The sequence below is a fragment of the Chaetodon trifascialis genome, assembly GCF_039877785.1.
Source record: "Chaetodon trifascialis isolate fChaTrf1 chromosome 24 unlocalized genomic scaffold, fChaTrf1.hap1 SUPER_24_unloc_1, whole genome shotgun sequence".
Classification (NCBI taxonomy): Eukaryota; Metazoa; Chordata; class Actinopteri; order Chaetodontiformes; family Chaetodontidae; genus Chaetodon; species Chaetodon trifascialis.
Window position 1 is genome coordinate 179,669 of NW_027255838.1, and position 22,718 is coordinate 202,386.

The 22,718-nt window shown below is 44.8% G+C and overlaps 1 protein-coding gene across 1 annotated transcript; it reads right to left on the reverse strand.

Moving 5' to 3' along the window:
* Positions 1–752: 752 nt before the first annotated feature.
* On the reverse strand, positions 753–12,443 carry LOC139328093 (NLR family CARD domain-containing protein 3-like). The gene is made up of 10 exons (XM_070958189.1): positions 12,224–12,443; positions 11,994–12,116; positions 9,582–9,660; positions 9,207–9,423; positions 7,227–9,054; positions 6,968–7,141; positions 5,398–5,571; positions 2,915–3,088; positions 1,831–1,877; positions 753–1,659 (listed from the first exon to the last, which is right to left on the reverse strand). Exons 1-10 carry the CDS (start codon positions 12,310–12,312, stop codon positions 1,091–1,093), a joined length of 3,474 nt encoding a protein of 1,157 aa, XP_070814290.1. The 5' UTR covers positions 12,313–12,443; the 3' UTR covers positions 753–1,090.
* Positions 12,444–22,718: the final 10,275 nt, after the last annotated feature.

Below are 22,718 nucleotides of genomic sequence, written 5' to 3' on the forward strand. Positions count from 1 at the left end.
GATCTTTCATTTCATGTCATTTCCATTATTTTGTGGTTCATTTTTGGTGATGAAGCTCGTCAGTCCAGTTTTTAACCCGTTTTTCTGTTGTTGTTTTTCCTCTTTTTACCTCGAATACGAAGAAGCTGCAGGACAGAAAAACTCCATTAAAATCAAACTGATTTTTCTCAATAAATTCTGCGTCTCTGATGTTGATCAAGTTTTCTTCTTTTGGTTGTTTCTCACGTTGAAGTTTGAAGACTTTCTAAAAGTCTTTGACAGATTTGTTCAACAACGATTTACAAACTTGTTTTTCTGCTTTCGAAGATGAAACTTGACTCCGAATCAGAGTTTGAGTCACAAATAGTATCACGACGTGTTATCAGCCACCAAAACCTCTGCTGGTCCAACTGAAGACTTGTTGGCGGTAATGAAGTTGTTTGAATGAAGTGGACGTCTGCTCACGAGGTCCACGTCCCTCAGGTTGTCTCTGGTGTTGAGGGAAACCTGTGCTGCTCTGGCTGTGGTCACTTGTCTTGGATCTTGGACGTTGCTGTCTCCGTCCTCATGTCTTCATACGTCAACAAACAGTTCAAGTGTTCTCAGCCATCAGGAATCAGTTTGTGCTCACTTGATTGTTGCTTCAGCTCGATGTTGTTGAGTGAAATGAACCATGAAAACACAACATGAAGTGAAACCATCAAGATGATATCTGATATTTTAACGGTTATCCGTCTTCTCGATGTCTAATAATCCGTATCAGCCCTGAAAAAAGCATATCGGTGGACCTCTAGTCCTGATCTGAGAGACACAACAAACACTCACAGCAACATTCAGCTTTGACTGCAACAAGATCCACAACTGAAATCAACACACAGCTGAAGGTTCAAGTCAACAGTGTTTCCACACTTTAATGATCACAGCTTCCATCTTTAAAGGACTGGAAGTGGAAGAAGTTTACAAAGTAAATGAGGAAACTTTTCAATCGTTTTCAACAAAGTTCATTGATCAATTTATTCCAATAACCTGAAAGACTGATGTGACTGAGATCCTGCACAGTCTCAATTGATCTGTTCAGCAGTGTTTGTCCAACAGGAGGAGACTGTCCCTCCTACAGAGGACACAGAGACACTGAGGAACCAGACCCAGACCAGGACCAGAGTGCAAAGCCTGGATAAAGAGGTTCAGTGAATGTGGTGTTGAAGGTGTGGAGGTGGATCAGTGAGTCAGAGGAGACTCTGTAGAAGGACAGAGTGCCAGCAGGACAGTCCACATACACTCCTACTCTGTGAGAGACAGAGGAGGAGGAGGAGGAGGAGGAGGAGGAGGAGGAGGAGATGAGTGTTTCTCTGTTATTGTGACAGACAGAGTAACCACCACCATCAGAGCTGATCAGTTTCCAGGACTGATCATTCCCTCCAAACAAACACTCTTTACTGTCTCCTTTCCTTCTGATTCTTCTGTAATTCACTGATACATAAACTCTTCCTCTACACTCGACCTCCCAGTAACAGCGACCAGTCAGACCAGTTCCACACAGCAGCTGAGGCCAGTGGTCAAACCTGTCTGGATGATCAGGATATGACTGATCCTCTCTCACATACGTCATCGTCCTGTTGTTGTCAGACAGTTTGATGTATCTGTTCACTGTGTTTGTGTCCAGTTTGAGTTCACAGGAATCTGATGGAGAGAAGAAGAAGAAGAAAACAGCTGCAGTTATTGATCAATCAGCTGTTGATTGATGGACAGTTTGATGATGACATCAGAGATGTGAATGAGTGATGTCACAGTTTGAAGATGGCTGAATGTGCTCTGCTTTGTTGTCATCAGTCAAATGAAAGACACACTTACACTTCCTCAGACCTGGTCTCAACCATCGGACTCCAGCAGGCTCCACCCTGAAAGGAGGAGGGGGGTCAGAGCAGCACCTCCTCTTTCAGCATGCAAACATGGACGTTACATCACTCTCACACACACAAACACAACATGTTGATGCGGCCTGCTTCTCCCTCTTCAGCTCTGCTCAGACACTGACAGCGACACTGATTCTCTCTCATCATTAAATCTGCCTTCATCAGCTCATTTCCTCATTTCAATCTGTTGCTGACTTCTATTCTGAGCTGCTTCACTCATTGATCGCTCTCTTGCTCTCCCACCTGTGATAATTAATAATCAGTCTGACTTTGTCTTCACTCAGCAAACCAACAGAGCTTTAATGATTTATTGTTGGACACGCTTGTCCTCGTCATGTCCCACATTTGACCGTGCCTCATGTGTTCATTACAAGTGTGAAAACTGTCAATGAATTCAACATCTGAGACGAGTCATCACGACTCTGTTGTGTGGAAATCTTTTCATGTCAAACTTCCTGAAGTTCACCAGAACAAGAAGAGCCACTTGATGTCTGCACAGGGAAATATTTACAAGCCATGTTTGCTGTGAAGACCATGTTCAGTCCAATTGTTGTCCACTGATGAAGGAACAGTCCAACATTTTGAGAAAAACACTTGAATGAAGCATCTCAGAAGTCCTGCTCTGTCCTGTGGTTGTCAGGTTCCAGCAGTTTGAACTAAATACAACTCTTTGGACTTATTGGAAGCTTGTTTTTATGTCTCTGAGGACAAAAATGACATTTGTCACACTGACAGACAGTTCTTTGACCATGCAGAGATCTGTCCAAACTGCATCAATGATGACCAACAGGTCATTATCATGTTTGTTCCTGGAGATGTTCTCATTGAGACCTCCAACACAAATATGTCCTTTTCACGTTCAACCAGTGTTTATGTTGTGATCAAAGGACAAAGGTTTCCTACATGTCTGACTGTTCATGTCTCACTCACGTCCACCATCAAGCAAAAAGACAGACAACATGTTTCCAGCTCTTCCTCCTCTTTCACACTGACTGACTGTGGCTGCAGCAGCCTCTTCATACCTGAGAGTGTCCAGTCTGCAGTGAGGATCCTCCAATCCAGCAGACAGCAGCTTCACTCCTGAGTCTCCTGGATGATTGTAGCTCAGGTCCAGCTCTCTCAGGTGGGAGGGGTTGGATCTAAGAGCTGAGGCCAGAGAAGCACAGCCTTCCTCTGTGATCAGACAGCCTGACAGCCTGAAACACACACAACAACACACATGGAAGATCATCTGAGGGTCCTCTTGTCCGTCCAATCACTGCTCTCACCATGCAGAGATCTGATAGGATGAGCAGCATCACGTGGGAGGAGTTACAACACATAATAATTCTCAACAGTTTCTGTGTTTCAGGTCAACGACTTCACACTCAACACTTCACTTCCTGAGGTCCTCAGCGACACCTTTGTGCTAATTAATCGTGACTGAATCAGGAATAAAGTGACGTCTACTCATCAAAGTCACATGACAACAAAACATAAACAAGGATTTCCATCTCAGCCAGACTTCATTCATAAAAGGTACATTGAGAGAAAACATCTGCCAATCAATGAATGTCTGTGTCAAATGTGTGGACTTCTGAGATTAAAGAAAGACGTCAACGCTTTTACAACAAACAGTAACTTGATCTGACCTGAGAGTTTCCAGTGCACAGTGTGGACTCTCCAGTCCAGCAGACAGCAGCTTCACTCCTGAATCCTGCAGGTTGTTGTCACTCAGGTCCAGCTCTGTCAGATTGGAGGACTGGGATCTGAGGACTGAGTACAGAGTTTCACAGCTTCTCTCCGAGAGCTTACAGTCACTCAGTCTGAAGAACAAGAAGAAAAAGAACATTTATTTTAAAATGTTGAGTCTCATCTCAGCATGTGTTCAAATCTTTGCTGTTCCATCATAAACATGTTGTAGATGTGACAATAAATCATCAGTGAATAACAATTAAACAGACATCCAGAAACCAATGTCACATGATGTAAAAAATAAATCTGGGAGAAAATGAGGCTCATTGATATTTTGAGTTTTTGTGAAATGATGTTTAGACATAATTTCACAGCCTTCGGTCAAACATCATCTTTTGTTTGCATGTGAAAAAATAGTATGCACAAATCTGAATGTGTGAGTTTGACTGAAAAAATCTCAGAAATGAAAGTTTAGCTGTAGAAATATGTTTCCTTGTTTGAAAATGTTTTGTGCAAACAGATAATCTGAATACACTTCAGATATTTTCAGCAGTGAAGTTTCAGAGTCTGAGAGACCTGATGAAGGACACCTGAGTTCACAGAGGAAGCTGATAACCACCATCGTGATGCCGTTATCTCTGCCTGGAGTTCATGTTTAGTTGAGGCAGCTCACACAAAGGAAGCCTGGTTTGGTCCAATTTGTTTTGTCCTTCATCCCACTGAGCTTGACATGAGACAGCCTCTGTGCTGGACTCAAACTGCTGACTCATAGTGCTTCAGGATTCATGTTTCCCATGACTCAGCACTCTGATCAACAGTAAATTCATCAGATTTAATGAGCCATGCTGCACTTTGTGAAACCTCACTGTAGAAAATATTCCTGCACAGATTTTAATTACAGATATGGAAAATATTTCTATCGTGACAAAACTTTATGGCACATCTGCAAACTCGAATTTGAGGGATTTTTTTTTTAAATTCACACATCCAGACACGTGCACACATTTTTCTGACGTGCGATCTAAAACTGCAGGCTGGGAAATTATTTCTGATCATCATTTGACAAACTCAAAAATCATCAATCTCAGTCAGAGATCTGAAAATAAACAAAACAGACTGAAAGATTCAAATCCTGACATGAGAGACTATTTAAACTAAACGAATCTCTAAATGTACAGAATTAACTTCAATCTGTCAACACAAACAGTAACTTGATCTGACCTGAGAGTGTCTAGTCTGCAGTGAGGATCCTCCAGTCCAGCAGACAATAGCTTCACTCCTGAGTCTCCTGGATGATTGTAGCTCAGGTTCAGCTCTCTCAGATGGGAGGGGTTTGATCTAAGAGCTGAGGCCAGAGAAGCACAGCCTTCCTCTGTGATCAGACAGCCTGACAGCCTGAAAACACACACAACAACACACATGGAAGATCATCTCAGGGCCCTGCTGTCCATCCAATCACTGCTCTCACAATGCAGAGATCTGATAGGCTGAGCAGCATCACGTGGGAGGAGTTACAACACATAATAATTCTCAACAGTTTCTCTGTTTCAGGTCAACGACTTCACACTCGACACTTCACTTCCTGAGGTCCTCAGCGACACCTTTGTGCTAATTAATCACAACTGAATCAGGAATGAAGTGATGTCCACCAATCAAAGTCACATGACAACAAAACATAAATGAGGATTTCCATCTCAGCCAGACTTCATTAATAAAAGGTACATTGAGAGAAAACATCTGCCAATCAATGAACATCTGTGTCAAATGTGTGGACTTCTGAGGTTAAAGAAAGACATCAACGCTTTTACAACAAACAGTAACTTGATCTGACCTGAGAGTTTCCAGTGCACAGTGTGGACTCTCCAGTCCAGCAGACAGCAGCTTCACTCCTGAATCCTGCAGGTTGTTGTCACTCAGGTCCAGCTCTCTCAGACTGGAGGACTGAGATCTGAGGACTGAAGACAGAGCTTCACAGCTTCTCTCTGAGAGGTTACAGACACTCAGTCTGAAGAACAAGAAGAAAAAGAACATTTATTTTAAAATGTTGAGTCTCATCTCAGCATGTGTTCAAAGCTTTGCTGTTCCATCATAAACATGTTGTAGATGTGACAATAAATCATTAAAGAATCACGATTAGACAGACATCCAGAAACCAATGTCACATGATGTAAAAAATAAATCTGGGAGAAAATGAGGCTCATTGATATTTTGAGTTTTTGTGAAATGATGTTCAGAAATGAAGTTTCAAGCTACAAGTTGACTGAGTTGGTAGGAAATAATTCACTGAGCGTCTCTCAGTCCACGCAGGCGTCCATTCATTGTCTTCATGTGTGTAAGAACACAGCTGTGCTGCTGTTCCACTGACTGAAAGCTCAGAGTTGTGTGATATATTCAGAGGAACAGTTGGAGTCAGCCATAGAGGCTGTGTTCTGTGCAGCTCTGCTTGTGTCTGTGGTTGAGGCTGTCACAATCCCTCCTGATGGCCACACACATCAAGCACCACGTTGCTTCATTCTCTGGCGAACTGGACCCAGATCCAGATCCAGCTCTGAGACTGGACCAGCACCTGCCAACAGCAGTCTGTCCAGCCATTGGATGGACCCTGCAGTCGCCATCTTCCCTGATGAGTCCTCTCTCTCTGGTCAAAACAAACGCTGCCCTGCCGCATCAGTGATGTTTCCAGGCTCGGTGCGTGTGGACGGGCAGCTGGTGGCAGGTGGTGCCGTGGACTCCGGCCTGTCCACTCTGTCCAGCCCAGAGACACTCCGTCAGCAAAGGGTGGAGCAGCACCAGGCCAGGTGGGAGGGATGATCACTGCCTGATCTGAGGATGGGTTGTGGTCGGGATTACCCACTCAGGCTGGGTCGTGACAGGGACTCTGACAGCCAAAGAGGTTGGTGTGTTTCTCGGGGAAACTACAGCTCATAATCCACCGCATGAGCACTGCCGGCTATTTGTTTTACAAAGCAACCGAGAGAAAAACACAACCAGAGGGCTGAACTCCAAACAGAGACCGATGGTCAGCAGGTCTGTGGAGCCGAGAACAGTGTTCAGTGTCACAAAGATTTCTCTCTTTTAACCTGCTTAGATCTCTGTGGTAACTGATACCACACACCTAACCTGCCCCCGGCGAGCTTCTGTTCACACTTTCAGACTGAACTTTAATTCTTCTCCTGATGGTTTCCTCTATGAGGATCCAGACTCCCAGCTGAGGGAATACGTTCTGTCTGCAGACCTGCTGAGCCATACGTTCAAAGCCGTGTGCGCATAGCAGAACAAACTGGAGGCTTCATGTTGTTTTCAGCCACAAGAACCTTCTTGCATTTAGCTGCTAATCAATCATTTTGTCCCTGTTTGCTTTAGGTCATATTAACACTTTAAATGTTAAATGTTGATCTGACCTGAGAGTTTCCAGTGCACAGTGTGGACTCTCCAGTCCAGCAGACAGCAGCTTCACTCCTGAATCCTGCAGGTTGTTGTGACTCAGGTCCAGCTCTCTCAGACTGGAGGAATGGGATCTGAGGACTGAGGACAGAGCTTCACAGCTTCTCTCTGAGAGGTTACAGCCGCTCAGTCTGAAGAGACACAGGAAGGAAGCAAACAGTCAGTTAGATATCAGAGTATTTATTGATGAAGAAACTTCACTATCTTTGTACTTACAGAGCTTTGTTGGAGGCTTTGACCACTGGCAGCAGCCTCAGAAGAGCCTCCTCTGAAGCAGAGAATTTCTTCAGGTCAAACACGTCCAGATCTTTTTCTGAGGACAGTAAGATGAAGACCAGAGCTGACCACTGAGCAGGAGACAGTTCATCTGTGGAGAGTCTTCCTGAACTCAGAGACTGTTGGATCTGCTCCACCAGAGAACGATCATTCAGTTCATTCAGACAGTGGAACAGATTGATGCTTTTCTCTGCAGAGGGAGTCTCTTCAATCTTCTTCTTGATGTACTCGACTGTTACCTGATTGGTTTCTGAGCCACTTCTTGTCTGTGTCAGCAGGCCTCGTAGGAGACTCTGATTGGTCTGCAAGGAAAAACCCAGGAGGAATCGGAGGAACAAGTCCAGGTGTCCATTTGGACTCTGTAAGGCCTTGTCCACTGCACTCTGGTGGAGATGTGTTAGTTCAGGTTCTCTGTCTCTGAAGACTTTAGACAAGTGGACAAGCTTAGACACTGCACGCTCACAGTAGGTTCTTCGTTCTTCTGACAGCAGATTGACTCCAGACTTGATGATGGTCAGATGGACATGAAGAGCAGCCAGCAACTCCTGAACACTCAGATGGACGAAGCAGAACACCTTGTCCTGGTACAGTCCTCTCTCCTCTTTGAAGATCTGTGTGAACACTCCTGAGTACACTGAGGCTGCTCTGATATCGATGCCACACTCTGTCAGGTCTGATTGGTAGAAGATCAGGTTTCCTTTCTGCAGCTGCTCAAAAGCCAGTTTTCCCAGAGACTCAATCATCTTCCTGCTCTCTGGAGTCCACTGAGGATCTGACTCAGCTCCTCCATCATACTTCATATTCTTCACTTTGGACTGAACCACCAGGAAGTGGATGTACATCTCAGTCAGGGTCTTGGGCAGCTGTCCTTCCTCTCTGGTCTTCATCACATCCTCCAGAACTGTAGCAGTGATCCAGCAGAAGACCGGGATGTGGCACATGATGTGGAGGCTCCGTGATGTCTTGATGTGGGAGATGATTCTGTTGGCCTGCTCCTCGTCTCTGAACCTCTTCATGAAGTACTCCTCCTTCTGTTCATCAGTGAACCCTCTGACCTCTGTCACCATGTCAACACACTCAGGAGGGATCTGATTGGCTGCTGCAGGTCGTGTGGTTATCCAGAGGCGAGCAGAGGGAAGCAGTTTCCTCCTGATGAGGTTTGTCAGCAGCACATCCACTGAGGTGGACTTTGCAGCATCAGTCAGGATCTCATTGTTGGTGAAGTCCAGAGGAAGTCGACTCTCATCCAGACCGTCGAGGATGAACAAAACCCTGAAGTCGTCAAACCTGCAGATTCCTGCTTCTTTGGTTTCAGGAAAGAAGTGATGAACAAGTTCCACCAAGCTGAACCTTTTCTCTCTCAGCACATTCAGCTCTCTGAAAGTCAATGGAAACATGAACTGTATGTCCTGGTGGGCTTTGTCTTCAGCCCAGTCCAGAGTGAACTTCTGTGTTAAGACCGTCTTCCCAATGCCAGCCACTCCCTTTGTCATCACTGTTCTGATTGGTTCATCTTGTCCAGGTGGTTTAAAGATGTCTTCACATCTGATTGTGGTTTCTGGTCCATGTGGTTTCCTGGATGCTGTTTCAATCTGTCTGACCTCATGTTCATCATTGACCTGTCCAGTCCCTCCCTCTGTGATGAAGAGCTCTGTGTAGATCTGATTCAGGAGGGTCCACTTTCCTGCTTTAGCGATGCCCTCAAACACACACTGGAACTTCTCGTTCAGGTTACATTTAAGTTTACGCTGACAAACTGCAGGACTTCCTGAATGAATAAATAACAAATAAATTAGTAGGTGATTGGTAAAGTTCAGATGAGAATTTAATGTCCTTGTCTGAACATATTTTGGTCCATCTGTTGGACATCAGTGAATGTTCATTGATCCAGCAGTTAAACCTTTAGAGAAATCCTCTTACTGCTTTGCAGACGCTCAGCCAGCTCCTCCTCCTTCATTCTCCTCAGGAAGTGCAGCGTGATCTTCAGAAATGCCTCTCTGCTGCTCCTCCTCCGCTCTTCATCCTCATCCTCATCCTCCCCCCGACTCTCTAAGCATTCTGGGTAATCTGAGCTCAGAGCCGTCTTGATCTTCTTCAGCTCGTTCCTCACAAAAGAGACAATGTTCTCCTCCAGCAGCTGGAACAGAAGATGATATGAATGACACAAAGTGAAATCATGGAAGCAAACATCAGATCCATGTTGGACAGACTGACAGTCCACTGGTCTAAAAAGTGCAGCATGGACATTATTGTGGACAGAACAGATGTGAAAGCAGCTGTTGTACATGTACTGACCAGAAATATGGAGTCCAGGTGAGTCTGATGCTGCTGGGCAGACTGACCACTGGGAACCTCTGAGCTCTCCTGGTGGACTCTGTGGAGGAATCATGAAGAATTAGCTCACATCATGTCCGTCCACACAGAGACAAACACCAGCTGAAGGTCCTTTGAGCTAAAGTGTTGATTCCAACATTGAATCAGATGGTTTCCGCTGACGTTAAAGTGTCGCTCGTACTGCTGATCCCACCGTGAATCAACAGTCCAGCCTGCATTTCTGTGCAGCTTTCACTTTACTGTGTTGGTTGAGCAGCTTGTCTGCTTGAGTCCCTCCAGTTCTCATTGAGCCCTATAATAGTGTGGACAGCATCACACAGCTCACACAAGCTGACTGGATGCTACTTGTCCAGCACAAACTGGCAATGAGTCCCAATAAAGTGAGTGAAACCTGAGCAAAGCAAAGAGAGAAGAAGAGGATACTGGATCAAAGCAAAGCTGAGGCTGATTTCACATCCAGCTGTGTTTCACATGAAAGCTGGAACGTTCTTCTCTGGGCGACATGAAGGAAACAGCTGCAGCTGTTGCTCATACAACTTGTTCTGGCTCTTTCTTTTGTTCTTGGACAACATGTATTTCTTCTTGTCCACTTGTTGGACAAACAACACATCTTTGAGCTTTGTCTCCTCTCTGAGCTCCTGCAGCCTTTACCCATAACACCCTTCTCTGCATCAGACGTCTTCACAGAGGCACAACTCCAGCCTGATGTGAGGCGCCATGATGCCGCCGTCAGTGTTGTTCTTGACTTTGTGAATCCATCAGCAGCATCAGTCACAAACAGACTGTGTGTTTCCTCACACTCTCTGTGTTTCACAGCAGCTGATCTCAGTCCAGCTGTTATCACTGACATGTTTGTGTTTGTGTTGTCACATGATTGAAACGCACAACATGTTAATTTGATGGAGGAACTTAGTGGAATCAGGGTTAGCCTTCGTTAGCATCTGTTAGGCTCAATCAAGTCACTGTTTCATACTCATGCAGTCATCAGTCAGAACGTGTGTGTGGAGGAAATGTTCAACTGGAGTCAAGAGCTGAAGACTGGTTATACTGGGCAGCTTCCAGATGTGAGGATACAAACGAATGAGAAGAAGAAGGACACTGAAAATAAAGGTCAAATTTTCCAACAGGATTTTAACAGTGAGAACAACTTACTGTCTGTCAGAGACATGTTGCTGTTTAAAATGAAGGACGTCATCCATTGAATGGTCGCTCTTCAGGGATACACAGCTGGGTTCAGGTCCAGGTTCAGATTTGGGTCCAGCAGAGGTTTGTCTCCCATAGATCCTGTCAGACACACAGGAAGACCACCATTATCCTCAGCTTTCAGTGTCCACATGTGGACATGTCAGTGCTGTTTAGGGACAGACTGGACAAATGTCCTTGAACACTAATCTAGCTCTGACTTTCATCATCATTCTAGGACAACATGAACATTAGAAGGACAACTGGTCAGACTGGATTTAATGAGGACAAACATCAGCAGTGGACAGCATGAGGAGGACATATGGACATTTCAGGTCAAATTTTCCAACACGACTTTAACACTGAGAACAACTTACTGTCTGTCAGAGACATGTTGCTGTTTAAAATGAAGGACGTCATCCATTGAATGGTCGCTCTTGAGGGACACGCAGCTGGGTTCAGGTCCAGGTTCACATTTGGGTCCAGCAGAGGTTTGTCTCCCATAGATCCTGTCAGACACACAGGAAGACCACCATTATCCTCAGCTTTCGGTGTCCACCTGTGGACATGTCAGTGCTGTTTAGGGACAGACTGGACAAATGTCCTTGAACACTAATCTAGCTCTGACTTTCATCATCATTCTAGGACAACATGAACATTAGAAGGACAACTGGTCAGACTGGATTTAATGAGGACAAACATCAGCAGTGGACAGCATGAGGAGGACATGTGGACATTTCAGGCCAAATTTTCCAACACGACTTTAACACTGAGAACAACTTACTGTCTGTCAGAGACATGTTGCTGTTTAAAATGAAGGACGTCATCCATTGAGTGGTCGCTCTTGAGGGACACGCAGCTGGGTTCAGGTCCAGGTTCAGATTTGGGTCCAGCAGAGGTTTGTCTCCCATAGATCCTGTCAGACACACAGGAAGACCACCATTATCCTCATCTTTCAGTGTCCACATGTGGGCATGTCAGTGCTGTTTAGGGACAGACTAGACAAATGTCCTTGAACACTAATCTAGCTCTGACCTTCATCATCATTCTAGGACAACATGAACATTAGAAGGACAACTGGTCAGACTGGATTTAATGAGGAAAAACATCAGCAGAGGACAGCATGAGGAGGACATATGGACATTTCAGGTCAAATTGTCCAACACGACTTTAACACTGAAAACAACTTACTGTCGGTCAGAGACATGTTGCTGTTTAAAGTCAAAGAGGCAACCCTTTGACTCACTCCTGAAGGACACACAGCTGGGTCCAGGTCCAGGTCCAGCAGAGTCTGGTGGGTCCTGCTGCTCTGGCCTTCAACACAACACACACAGAGCTTTGAGTGTGAATAATGATGGTGGACAGATTTGAGTGCTCTGACATGGAGACGAGTCCTGGACGGTCAGAGATCCTCATCTCACCTCTGAGCTTCGGTCTGGACGTCATCGTCCCCACACAGACTGGTTTTAGAGGGACGGACTGCCTCCTCTCTGTCCTCACACCGATTCATGCTGCTGAACTCACGTCAGCTCACACACACTTTGATCTGGAGAGGAAACACAAATCATTCATGTGCACATCAGCTGAAATCATCCTTTCATGGTTTCTCCTGTCAAATATCAGCTGCTCCTCCCCTGATTGGCTGTTATCTCGTCTCCCATATCAGTGTCAGCTGAATGCAGTCAGACAGCAGTGTGAGGCCGAGCTGCTGTACTTCTATCAGTCCACTAGATGGCGCCATGAAGCTGCAGTGAAGTGAACACACACTTGATGCCTGGACGAGCGTTGACCTCCACTGACACACACTGACTGAATGTGACAGGAAGCTTCAGTTTGTGGAAGATTCCGTAAATTCAACATGACTGGAAGTTTCTTTACGCCTGAATGATGCTTGTTTTTAATGTCAAGATAAAGAAGTGGTAGGTAGTTACAGCAGCTCTCACCTCTTTTCTTTCTTTCAGTGTGTTTTTTGGGGTTTTAATGTGTTTCTTCCATCACTAGTCTCGGTCGATCATGTGCACATATGGATGTAAAACTGGCGAGACTTGTGATTTTCTTTCTACGGTTTCTTGTACTTTTTAAAAGTACATTTCAGCCACAGATGTACTGATTATACAAACAAACACTTGTTGGCATTATGCAACACTGCTGGTACTCCCAGTGGAAGGACTGGAAATCAGGAAGAGGGGGTGCAGAGCTGGAGCGAAGCACCATGACAACAGATTGTACAAACCATCCACACCATTTCTTCTTGGAGGGAAAGTGAGATCTCGCTCCAATCAGGTGGAAGAGCTAACATTGCTAACCAGACTGCAGAGGGAGTACTGGGAGTCTTGCATGATGTACTTCATGGAGACATGGCTGACAGATTTCAACTTCTGAGAGCAGATAGAAATGCGACGGAGTGCGGTAAGATAGAAAAAGTGGGGGCAAAGTGTTATTTGTGAGCAATAGATGGTACAATGTAGGGCACGTCATTGGAGCAGTTCTGCCTGAGCGCCATAGAGCTGCTAGCTGTTAGCATTCAGCCATATTATCTCCCGTCGGAGTTCTCCCATGTCACAATAATGGTGTACATCCCTCCGTCGGCTGATGCAGCAGCAGCATGCAAGCTCCTACACACTGTCTCACAGCTGCAGACATCACACCCCCAGGCCCTCCTCCTCATCTCTGGTGACTTCAATCATGCTTCCCTGTCCCCCACTCTCCCCAGTTTCACACAGTCTGGAAAGTGTCCCACCAGAGACAAGAGAACACTGGACTGACGGTGCCTATCAGGAAGGTACAGTGTTTCCCAAACAACGAACCCTGAGTGTCCCAGAACTGAAAGTCCTACTGAATGGGAAGAAGAGGGTCTTTAGATCAGGGGACAAAGATGAGCTGAGGAGGTGCAGAGGGAGCTGACACAGGAGATAATGAGAGGCAAAGACAGCTACAGGAGGAAGCTGGAGGACCACCTTCAAAGCCAGAGAGGTTTGGAGGGGCCTGAAAACCATCTCAGGTCACAGCAGCGACAGTGGAGGGGGTCCTGAATCTGGAGAATGGGAACGGGTAAATGAACTGAATCTGTTTTTCAGCAGACTTGATTCTACCCCCGTTCCCTCCCCCACCCACCAGAAGCCAGATCTGGTGCTGTGACCAGCAGCAGCCTCCTCACACCACTTTACCCTCCTCCACATCAGAAACTACATACCCCTCCCACCACCTCACTCAACAGTTCCATCAATGTCCTCCTCATCTGAAGCAGACTGGGAGCATGATGAGGGTCATGTTCTACAACTCCTCCAGAGCTTTCAACACAATCCAACCATCACTGCTCAGGGGCAAACTGGGAGGAGCTGGCATAGACTGCCACTTGGCTGCATGGACCATCAACTACCTCACCAACAGACCACAGTATGTGAGGCTTCAGGGCTCCACAGGGGACAGTGCTGTCCACTTTCTCTTCACCCTCTACGCATCAGACACAAAACCAACAGCTGTCACATCCAGAAGTTCTCCAATGATACAGCCATCATTGGAGGTGGATCAGAGGGAAACGAACTCGAATACAGGGAGGTTGTAACCAACTTCGTTGACCGGTGTGGACTGAACCACCCCCACACAAACGTCAGCAAGATAAAGGAGATGGTGATGGACTTCCACAGGAAGGTGCCACAGACTCCATCAGTGAACATCCAGGGTTTGGACATTTAGATTGTGGGTCAGTACAAATACCTCAACAATGAACTGGACTGGACAAATGACACAGATGTCCTGTACATGAGGGGCCAAAGTTGTCTGCACCTACTCAGAAGACTGAGGTCCTTTGGAGTTTGGAGGACACTGTTCAAAACATTTCATGACTCTGTGGTTGTATCTGCAGTTTTCTGTGCAGTGGTCTGTGGGGCTGTGGAAGCTCAGAGAGGGACAGGAAAAGACTGAACAAACTGGTCAGGAGAGCTGGCTCAGTCCTGGACTGTCCTCTGGACACCATGGAGGAGGTGGGTGAGAGGACGATGTTAGCCAAGCTGACACCGATCATGGACAACCCATCCCTCCCCCTGCATGAGACAGTGGGGGGTTTCAGCAGCTCCTTCAGTAACAGACTGCTGCATCCAGTCTGTAAGAAGGAAAGCTACTGTTTCACAAACCTACTGTTTTTGCACTACTTCATTATTTCTGTTTAATATTTTGCTAACATCCACTACGTCTGTACAAATATCCTGCCCAATATTACAGATATTTATACTGTGCTTATGTATTGTTGAGACTGTCATATATCTTCGACCTTATCCCTACCATGGCCAGTTAAAATTTCCATTGAGAAACTGAGCCATCCTTCTGAAGGTCACGTTATTTTTATATGGGATCAGTAACGTCAGATCTGATCTGAATTTACGTGACATAAAAGTGGACCAACTGTGAAGTGTCACCCAAATGATTGTGATGGACCTCAGCGCTACACGTTTGACAGGTTTTAGATTGTAAATTATTGTTTTATTGCTCCTCTAATGAACAAAACAAGTATCACCTTTGCACTGCCCTCATTCCCACTGTCTCAGGTTTTGCAGTATAACTTGTATATTACACTCATACTGCACATAGTACATGATTATCTGTGTATATATGTACATGTCAGTGTATGAATATGAATATTTTCCTAAACTCAGTGTTTTATCCTCATGTCAAATCTTTGAATATATTTGTATCTGTGCTCTGTGTGTTCAGTGTGGAGGAGCTATAACTGCATTTCATTGGTCGATCCTGTTACAAAGACAATGAAGCTGAACGTTGAACCTTGATAAGGAGCCAAAGTCCACAAAGGCAGCGCGATGATTAAACTGAGATAAAAAATGAAGCTTCACTTCACACAAACTAATGTGGCAGCAACAAATATTAGATTTCACCTGCGAGAACAAAGTCCATCAGAGCGGCTCCTTGAACACTGAGATTACTGTATTACTGTATCACTGATGGGTAACGAGTACTTCAATGTTGGAGCAGGTCGACATGGAGCAACTTTTAACTGTTTTATCGACTTTTAGGAAGTTTAAAGAACTGATCATTTGTTTTGACTAAAGTCTTAATTTGAAAAGTCACAAAATGAAGTCAAAGTCAAATATTTACAGAGTATAAATATAAAATAAGAGAAATATTCAAGTAAAGTACAAGTACTTCCAGACTGTACTGAATTACAAAACTTGAATAAACTAGTTACTTTCCCCCACTGAGAGATCCTTTCAAAATAAAAGCCTGTCTCTATCAAGCCCTCTCAGGTCATATTAAGAGAGGAATCTTCGATTTGATTCTTGATCACATTGAAGCACAAAGTGAGAAAAAGCAGCGACACTCGTTGCTGTTGGAGGAGAGTTCAGAGCTCTGACAGCTCATTTAGTGACACAGTTACAGATTGAACTGAGAAATAAAAGCTTTCAGCTCCTCACAGCCTCTGAATGCTCCTTCCTGCTGTCTCCACATCAACTATTGAGGATCAACTCGCTCTGCTTCTGCTCTTATTCCAGCGTTCACACTCACAAACATCCACACAACATGGCCGATGGAGCTGCTTTCACCTCCTTCATCCAGAGTTCACAGTTAAACTCAGACTTTGAAGAAACGATGGACGGAGCTGCAGATCGATGCTGTTTGTGCTGAAGCTAAGCTAACGACAGCTTGTGCTAACGAGTAAAACTTTTCAGAGTTGATTCTTTACCTTCATCTGGAGGCTGAGACGGAGAAAACAATCTGTTCCACAACGTCCAGAGAGAATGAAAGTAAAGTCCAAACAGCCAGAGAGGCCTGAGAGAGAAACTTTAATCAGATCTAACCAACACTGACATCAGTTATCATCAAGTTCATGTTTTATTGATCAAATAAAGATAAAACACATGCTGACCTCAGATTACTGCGAGCTGAGGGCGTGTTCATCTGGACTCCAGGAAGCGTCTTTAGTGTAACTTTAAAACCTGAGATCACTTTAACTGACTGTTAGTTACTGTGATCAAATCAAGTTTTCTCTGGTTTTATCAAACAAAACTGAACAAGTGAAACAATCCAACAATTCAGTGAACATTTTTAGTTGTAAAGAGACTAAAATCACATATTTTTACTGTAGTCTGAAAACAAAAACACGCTGAGGTACATATGAGACAATAAACTGCAGTTTGTGTGAGTGGACATTGTCAGGGACACTTCCCAGCATGCACCACGACAAACACACTCATGGCTTTAAGTTTGACTGGATGAGTGTTGCTGCTTTGTTCCTGCTGTTCCTGCGTTTCACATCTGGTCGTACAATCGACGACTTCAACATGAGCTTCTGATCAGAGTTTGTCACTCTGACGTTTTAGAAAGAACTTCATCACATCTGAGGAAAATCTCAGCTGCTCGTGCTTTCCATCCCATAATCCTGACAACAACAACAAATATGGACTTCTGTCAGCAGGTCTGCCTCACAACCAAAACCACCATGAGGTCCAAAACCACAAGTCCTGGTTCACCAAACAGCTCAGTGAACTCAGAGCTGATTCAAGCACCGAGACCAGAACCAGCAGCCGTCTGGAACCCACTCAGGACCATCAGTAGCTGCGTTTCCATTACCCCTAGAAATGCGCAAAACCTAAATATCGCAATAAAATACTGGTAATGGAAACACCTATATTTCGAAAATCCTCTCAAATATCGCAAAAACATTTTTACGCTCTCATGAGGTGGTTTTTCAGACGTGTCGATATAAAAGTGTATCACAAAAGTGTAATGGAAACACTTTTTTCGCATTTACATGTTGCATCTGGTGCCACAAGAGATTCAAGAACATCGCAAAGCTCGTTGAACGTGGCCCGGGTCATCCGAAAATGTTGTATACACAGTTCGTCTGTGAATTCCTCATTTACAATCTTCTCCCAGAAATCCCTTATTCCTGCCATACATAAGGGCTTCGCCTTTGAACAGTTATACGTTGCCTCCGCCTTCTGTTCATAATAAGTACAGCAACAGCCGTAGCGGCTCCTGAGATCAGTGTACCGAGACGCATAACGCTTTCGGCCATCTTCCCGTCTCGCGGGACGGCCGAGAATTTACGAGAATTTCGGTTAGTTCGCAAAACACCGTTCAATGGAAACACCTGCAAGTAGCACTTGAACTTTGTCGAAATTTCAGAAATATCGCTTTTATTTTGCGAACAACTGTAATGGAAACGCAGCTCGTGCCTACAAGAAGAAAGGTCCTGCTATCAGCCCGTCCTCCAGAGCAGCTGAGGAACTCAACACTTTCTACACCAGATGTGAGAGGTCCCCGACCACAAACTCTGATGGTCCGCTGTCCAGGATGGACTTTTCTGTTCAGCTTGAAGTGACTGTGTGAATTTTCTCTTTTTCATTTCCGTCTTTCACCTTTGAATCTTTTGGTTTCTGCACTCGAGATGATAAACTCTGCTCGTCAGCTGTTTGCTAAAAAGGTCCAAACTTTCATTGAGCTCAGTCTGAAGTTTCTCTTTTCAAAGCAACAAAACATGACAAAAACTGGGACCATGAAGCTGAAAAGCAGCCAACGAGTATGAACTTCACCCAGAGCCCAAAATGAAAGAGTAGTCAGTGTTAAAGGTCCAGTGTGGAGGATTCAGAGGATCTGTTGGCAGAAATGGAAAATAATCTTCATACTTCTGTTTTCATCAGTCTTTAATCACCTCAAAATAAGAACCAGCGTGTTTTCGTTACCTTACAATGAGGTAACGAGGTCCACAGAGTCCACCATGTTTCTGCTTCTTCTTCTGCTGTTTGTTTATGGTGGTTGGCAAACAACTGTTAGGTGCATTAGCGCCACCTTCTGGACTGCAGTGAGGAGCAGGACAGCTTGTAATCCAACATCAGATCCTAATAATAACCCTGTGCTGTGTAAAAACCTGAATACAGGCCTGTACCCAACATCTCCTGAAGCCCTCCTGAACAGCTCAGTCACACTCAGTGTTCGTTGACTCCTTTGGAGTTCTGGTTGGACTGTTTGTCTCTGCTGTCGGGACCTTGGACAACGTAAGAAGACATGCTCCACTGTGTCCTGTCATCCACAGAGTCCACAGTTCCCTGTAGCATGTTTCTTTATGATGTGTAGTGTTCAGGCCAGTGTGACCAGTTTAATCTCATCCTGGATATTCTGTCTTCTTCTTTTCTGCTCCTCTGACTTCCTCTCATGTCTCCAGCTTTCCTTTGAATCCTATAGAGGTGTCCACCTTTACTCCCTCTCTGCCATCGTTCCTGCCATTTCTTATTTCTGTTTGATGTGATTACACATTTAATCTCAGACTTTCTGTGTTTTACAGCCATATTTATTTCTCTCTTCTGTGTTGCACTCGCAGCATATTTATCTGCCAGTTCATTTCCTTCTAATCCAACATGTGCTGGAAGCCAAATGAACTGAATTTCTGCCCCTGTCCTCCTGATTCTGTGGATCATTTGTCTCTAGTACGATGTCCAGCCTGGTGTTTGGATGGTTGTGTCTAATTCTTTCTAATGCACTGCTTGAATCTGATCCTGTGAAGACTTTCTGTGCTCTGACCTCCTCTATCCAATTCAATGCTGCAGAACAGCCAATCACTGGCCTGCATGCACTGCTGAGTCAGCACTAATTCTTTGACTTGACGTTGTGTCTGAATGTGGTGTTACAAAAGCTGCTCTACCTTCTTCTTCTGTGACTTGGATGCATCTGTGTCTGCTTTAACAGACTGTGAGCAGTTTCTCTTTCTGTACTTTGCACTTCAAATCTTTCCTGTTTGCTCCTTTAACAGTTTCAGATCGACTTTCTCTTCTTCCGTTGTCCACGGTGGCTCGACAGAGAGACCAACAGTCTGGCCTGTAGTTTTGTTTGCGATCCCGACTTCCTGAACTCGCGTCTCAATTGTCCATCCAAAACTCCTCGCCTGTCCTTTTGCTTTCTCTTGGCGTGGTTTGATCGTACTCTGACCCGGATGATTGTCCTCATGTCCTCTTCGGTTTGCCCAGTAGTTTCATGAAATCTGTTCTCTTCTTCACTCCGACAGCATTTCACCATGACACCAAGTTTTCTCAGCGTTGTATTTGATGCTGATTCATACACTAAACATCCATAATCAATAACTGAACCAATTAAAGCCACATTTAATGATTTCAAAGATGTCTGTTTGCTCAAACAATATTCCATATCTTTTACACGTTTCAACTATTTTCTCAATATGTATTTTCCATGTAATCTTCTTGTCAAAGCAAATCCCTCAGTACTTAAAGCGATCTACTGTTTCTAGATCTTGTCCATGTAGTTTAAGGCTGATTTGGTTTTGTGTTTCCTTTTAGAAAAGATGGCTGCCTTTGTCTTTGTAACTGAGAACCTGAAGCCCCATTCCAAAGCCCAGCTTCTACCTTCCTTATTAGGGCCACGGGGCAATCGCCCGAGGCCTATTGCCCCCTACAGCTCTGAAATAGCTATGAAATAACTGTAGGGTAATAGGGCTCGGGGCTTCGCTTGCGCTGATTCTCATGATGTGCCTGGCTAAAAAACAGGAGAGACAGAAACCAAACATGTTTTTAACTCGCTGTAAAATCCGCTTTTTTGACCCCAGCGAAAAAAGTGATCAGCGTGTGCAGCAAAGCCTTGTGGCTCTAATGGTGAAGAAATTTCGGGAATAGGAGTTTTGGTCTTCGAGTGAGAAGCATTTGTTCAGGGGGTGCGCAGAGGCCAAATTCAGACGTTTCTGTCTCTGCTCCTCATTGACTCCAATACAAAGATTTTCTGAGAGAAGCAGAACGGACCCCTGTTTTAAACTCTCAAGGGTCTGTGAAATATTGACTTCAGAAACATCGAAATCACACCGAATCGTTCAGGAAGTCCTGACAACAATGACGGTCTGTGTTTTTTTCTGATAGGAGCTACTGTTTGGTGAGCATGAGCCCAAATGTCAGACCAGTGCAGAGGCAGAAAATCACTTTTTCTCCCTCTGAATGCATGTGCCTGCACCTGTGTCTGAGTGGGTGACATCATGGATCAGGCCACCTCAAATTGCCGTGGCAACCTCCGAGCCTCAGTACTTCTCTCAGCACTCCTCTCCCACATACACACACACACATATGTAGCTTCAACTGCAGCTATGCAGTGGCTTGACAATGAGCCACAGCCTAGCCTATTACTGGTGAGGTGTCAGTGTAAGTGAGGTAATGAGTGATGTTGGCCTGCTAGCATTAGCCACAATGCTAACATGCTAATGCTAATATGAGGTCCTATGAACTTGTTGGTGCATGGAGGTTTAACTGTTGATGTCGGGTTGTTGTGCTAATATGCTAATGATTAGCATGCTAATGCTGACCTGCTAACCTGTGTTAAAATGATTCTTGAATGCATTCTAATGATGGTTCAGATGTTTTTAATGTGTTATTTGACATGCTAATGCTAACATGCTAATGCTAACACGCTAACCTTGGCTAAAATGATTGTTAAAGGCATTCTAATGATGGTTCAGATGTTTTTAATGTCTTATTTGACATGCTAATGTTAGCTTAGCATTAGCAGCTGTCCAGCAGTAGCCCCCATGGCCCTTTCATAATTTCCCAGGAGGAAATTGTCTAGTTTGTTCTTGCAATTTCCAAGCATTGAATGCCTCGTTCCCTCTCCTTTTCCACAAAACTCCATCATCTGCTCATAAAGATGTCCGTATGGACCTGTCTGTTTTACTGAATATCTCATTGATCATTGATCTGAAAACAAAAGTGGACTTATAATAGAGCCCTGAGCAGTTCCATTCTCTACTATGTATTTCCACTGTAAGTGTTTCCCCTCTCACTGACGTCATCCTGTCTGTTAAAAAAGCTGAATCCACCTGTACATTTCCCCCTTATGCCCATATGGTACAGTCTGATTAGCAGCCCCTCCCTCCACATGGTGTCTCAGGCTTTGTCCACATGGAAAAACAGCCACTACATTCTCTTTATTTCCCTGAGCTTTCCTCATTTCATGTTGTAAACACAGAGCGGGATCGACAGGACTCCTTCCTTTCCTGAATCCTGTGAGGATTTTCCTCGGTCAAAAATAATATTTCAGGACTCGAGGTGCAGAGCAAAGACAGAGACAATGTCGCAAAACACAAACTAGATTTATTACAAAAAGGAGGAACAGAAGGCGAACTCAAACTGAGTGGAGATAACCAAAAACACCACGCTGGAACTGAGGCTGAGAGGCACACCGAGCGGGACTGAGCACACTGAAAGAAAGAGCAGAACAAAGAGAAGTCCAAAAACCCACTGGATAAGTCCCAGGACAAAAGGCTTTTCTTAGAAGTTACTCACACTGAGACAGGACGGACACACGGTCCAGATCAGGACGAACTGGCAACCACAAGACCAGAGAGCGTCCCCTAAATGCTGCCAGCAATCAGCTCCAACACGCCTCAGGTGTGCAGGTAATGAGGTCGTCATGGGGGAAGGACCGCCCATTCTCAGACAGACAGGGGAGACAGACCAACAGACAAAGAACACTGGGGACAAAGGAAGGGAAGGGACACTGGGAGAAGACACATCCTAACAAATCCCCTCTGATAGCATTTTATTTCTCCCTCCTTTCTAAATAACAGAGCAGCCTTTCGTTCATCCAGAATTTGACCAACATGTGATGTTCGGGCTCTCGCTCTGTAACTCTGCCAAACTTGGATCCTGACCTGGTTCACAGACAGGAACAGTTATGGACTCTTTCCACTCATCCGGCAACTTCCCGTCTTCCCACATCCTGTTATATAATTTCAGTCACATCTTTTGACTTTGGTCACTGAGATTATTGAACATACAGGAACTTATTTGATCTTTTCTCGGAGTTGTCTTTCCAGATTTTTTAAGGCGTTATTCAGCTCTGTCATTGAAAACTGCAGCTTCACTGTATTTTCATCCTCCTCTTCATCCTGTACAGTCTCCATGTTTCTTCATA